This window comes from Haliotis asinina, chromosome 11 (genome assembly GCF_037392515.1).
Source record: "Haliotis asinina isolate JCU_RB_2024 chromosome 11, JCU_Hal_asi_v2, whole genome shotgun sequence".
NCBI classification, from domain to species: domain Eukaryota; kingdom Metazoa; phylum Mollusca; class Gastropoda; order Lepetellida; family Haliotidae; genus Haliotis; species Haliotis asinina.
In genome coordinates, this window is record NC_090290.1 from 33,958,826 (window position 1) to 33,962,635 (window position 3,810).

General features: G+C 40.5%; 1 protein-coding gene across 1 annotated transcript; it reads right to left on the bottom strand.

The window, feature by feature from the left end:
• Positions 1 to 432: 432 nt before the first annotated feature.
• Positions 433 to 1,599, bottom strand: LOC137255380 (probable G-protein coupled receptor B0563.6). Its single transcript, XM_067792823.1, has one exon. The coding sequence runs from the start codon at positions 1,597 to 1,599 to the stop codon at positions 433 to 435; it is 1,167 nt and encodes a 388-aa protein (XP_067648924.1).
• Positions 1,600 to 3,810: the final 2,211 nt, after the last annotated feature.

Below are 3,810 nucleotides of genomic sequence, written 5' to 3' on the forward strand. Positions count from 1 at the left end.
AATCTGTGTGTCTATACACATACACGTCTTATTCTTTACTAAGGATCTTATTGAATTGCAACCTTATTATAGAATTCATTTCAATGAAAATTATCTGTTATCATTTTCCTCTATCACAGTGTAAAATACAGAATTGCTTTCCTTTTTCTGGAAGTTTAAATCGGTTTTTGAATTCTACTGGTGACATATTACAGACAGATTACTGGCAACATATCATCTCAAACATTTATATCAATATGATTACACAACATTCTTAAAAAAATATCTCCACTGAACAAAGCTGTCAAGGAAATGATGAAATGATACAAAACTCGCCAAGCAGTGGGCTCGTGATGCTTTATATCACCTTAAATTTACATTCCTTATCAAGCACTTATATACAAGATGTCAACCATGTACATCAACAATACGATCACTGAAAAAGTAAAGATTTTAAGCTTCTGTTCGTTTTTCAAATCTTGTAGATGAACTTTTCCTGTGGTAACTGAAACGGAGGGAAGTTCGAAATGACAGCGATGCATATTTATTTTGGATAGGGGTCGTTCTGGGTTTACGACACGTCAGAATATCAATAAACTGACGTCTGAAAATTTCAGTGCTTAACGAATACACATAGAAGTTTATCGCATGTGTAAAATCGCATAATACAAATGCGATACAGTCTATAAGGTACTCTACAGACCCTTCCATTGTACCAGCGGGAGGGGTCCAATATGGCGTCAATATCAGCATCACACATCGAGGTGTTGTCAGAATGACCAAAGACACCGCTGCAGCAACTAACATTAGCGTTACTGGACGATGTCGATCAACGTTGATTTGTTTGTCCTTGCAGGAATAACCTTTAAATTGGCGATGAGCATTTCGAGATTGAACAATACCAACCACGATCAACGCATTGAATATCATCAGCAAAATGCATGGCAATACTGCATAGATAATAACGTTTATCCAGTACCAAATATGCATCATAAAATATTTGTACTCATCATAGATACTACAGTACTTCATGCCGGCATCTTTGTCATCAACGAACCTCATGATCCAGAAGAGATGAAGGAACATGGCAGCCAGTAGAAATGCCATGGTCATCACAGTGGCGATAGACTTCTTTGGGGACCAGATCTGCACAAATTTCAGAGGGAACCACACAGCAGCAAATCTTTCAATGGACATCGCCACTAGCAACCAGTTGGCAAATGTGCTTAAAACGTTTCCGAAATATCCAAGGGTTTTGCAACCGAGGTTACCGACATTCATGCCTTTATCCAGTAGAACAAACATCAGTATTTTCACTAAGATTGAAAGGTTATCCACAGCGGCTAATAATGCGACGTACATCGTAAGAGACCTCCCAGGGAACATTTTGATAACGGTCACAATTGCAGCACAGTTTCCAGGAAACCCCAAAGCAAGGATAACCCAAAGGTACACAGTCTCCATATCGAAGGCTATTTGCTCAACCACCTTCCACATTTCATCTCCAGTACCATTGATATGGTTTCCTAGTGCATTGATATGGTTTCCTAGTGCAGTATTATTGTGCGAGTGGCTGATAAGGACAGACTGGTTGATAGAAGTGGCCCTTACAGCTGCCATCCTTAAGAAATAGAACGATAACCGGGTTCAGGTGTTTACAATCCGTGTGCTCACCTGAAAATAAAATAAGATCTTGATTATTCTCATGCTATATACTATAATAAACATTGGTGCAGCTTTATAAATACTTACATTTACGAATGCAATGACTGGGCTCGCTCACGTTACGAACGGTCAGTGTTGTTTCAGTGACTACATACATTAAAACTCGTCTACCGACTGCTGCATGAACCAACTGCTGATGCAGCAATCACTGGTCTAAAAGCATCAGGCTGTATTGGGTTTAACGTTAAAAGTGTGCTATAACCAACTGCTGATGCAGCAATCACTGGTCTAAAAGCATCAGGCTGTATTGGGTTTAACGTTAAAAGTGTGCTATAACCAACTGCTGATGCAGCAATCACTGGTCTAAAAGCATCAGGCTGTATTGGGTTTAACGTTAAAAGTGTGCTATAACCAACTGCTGATGCAGCAATCACTGGTCTAAAAGCATCAGGCTGTATTGGGTTTAACGTTAAACGTGTGCTATAACCAACTGCTGATGCAGCAATCACTGGTCTAAAAGCATCAGGCTGTATTGGGTTTAACGTTAAAAGTGTGCTATAACCAACTGATGATGCAGCAATCACTGGTCTAAAAGCATCAGGCTGTATTGGGTTTAACGTTAAAAGTGTGCTATAACCAACTGCTGATGCAGCAATCACTGGTCTAAAAGCATCAGGCTGTATTGGGTTTAACGTTAAAAGTGTGCTATAACCAACTGCTGATGCAGCAATCACTGGTCTAAAAGCATCAGGCTGTATTGGGTTTAACGTTAAAAGTGTGCTATAACCAACTGCTGATGCAGCAATCACTGGTCTAAAAGCATCAGGCTGTATTGGGTTTAACGTTAAAAGTGTGCTATAACCAACTGCTGATGCAGCAATCACTGGTCTAAAAGCATCAGGCTGTATTGGGTTTAACGTTAAAAGTGTGCTATAACCAACTGCTGATGCAGCAATCACCGGTCTAAAAGCATCAGGCTGTATTGGGTTTAACGTTAAAAGTGTGCTATAACCAACTGCTGATGCAGCAATCACCGGTCTAAAAGCATCAGGCTGTATTGGGTTTAGCGTTAAACGTGTGCTATAACCAACTGCTGATGCAGCAATCACTGGTCTAAAAGCATCAGGCTGTATTGGGTTTAACGTTAAACGTGTGCTATAACCAACTGCTGATGCAGCAATCACCGGTCTAAAAGCATCAGGCTGTATTGGGTTTAACGTTAAACGTGTGCTATAACCAACTGCTGATGCAGCAATCACCGATCTAAAAGCATCAGGCTGTATTGGGTTTAACGTTAAACGTGTGCTATAACCAACTGCTGATGCAGCAATCACCGGTCTAAAAGCATCAGGCTGTATTGGGTTTAACGTTAAACGTGTGCTATAACCAACTGCTGATGCAGCAATCACTGGTCTAAAAGCATCAGGCTGTATTGGGTTTAACGTTAAAAGTGTGCTATAACCAACTGCTGATGCAGCAATCACTGGTCTAAAAGCATCAGGCTGTATTGGGTTTAACGTTAAACGTGTGCTATAACCAACTGCTGATGCAGCAATCACTGGTCTAAAAGCATCAGGCTGTATTGGGTTTAACGTTAAAAGTGTGCTATAACCAACTGCTGATGCAGCAATCACTGGTCTAAAAGCATCAGGCTGTATTGGGTTTAACGTTAAAAGTGTGCTATAACCAACTGCTGATGCAGCAATCACTGGTCTAAAAGCATCAGGCTGTATTGGGTTTAACGTTAAAAGTGTGCTATAACCAACTGCTGATGCAGCAATCACTGGTCTAAAAGCATCAGGCTGTATTGGGTTTAACGTTAAAAGTGTGCTATAACCAACTGCTGATGCAGCAATCACTGGTCTAAAAGCATCAGGCTGTATTGGGTTTAACGTTAAAAGTGTGCTATAACCAACTGCTGATGCAGCAATCACTGGTCTAAAAGCATCAGGCTGTATTGGGTTTAACGTTAAAAGTGTGCTATAACCAACTGCTGATGCAGCAATCACTGGTCTAAAAGCATCAGGCTGTATTGGGTTTAACGTTAAAAGTGTGCTATAACCAACTGCTGATGCAGCAATCACTGGTCTAAAAGCATCAGGCTGTATTGGGTTTAACGTTAAAAGTGTGCTATAACCAACTGCTGATGCAGCAATCACTGGTCTA

Excerpts from the sequence above, each read along its gene's own strand:
- LOC137255380 (XM_067792823.1), bottom strand. The coding sequence starts at position 1,599 with ATGGCAGCTGTAAGGGCCACTTCTATCAACCAGTCTGTCCTTATCAGC.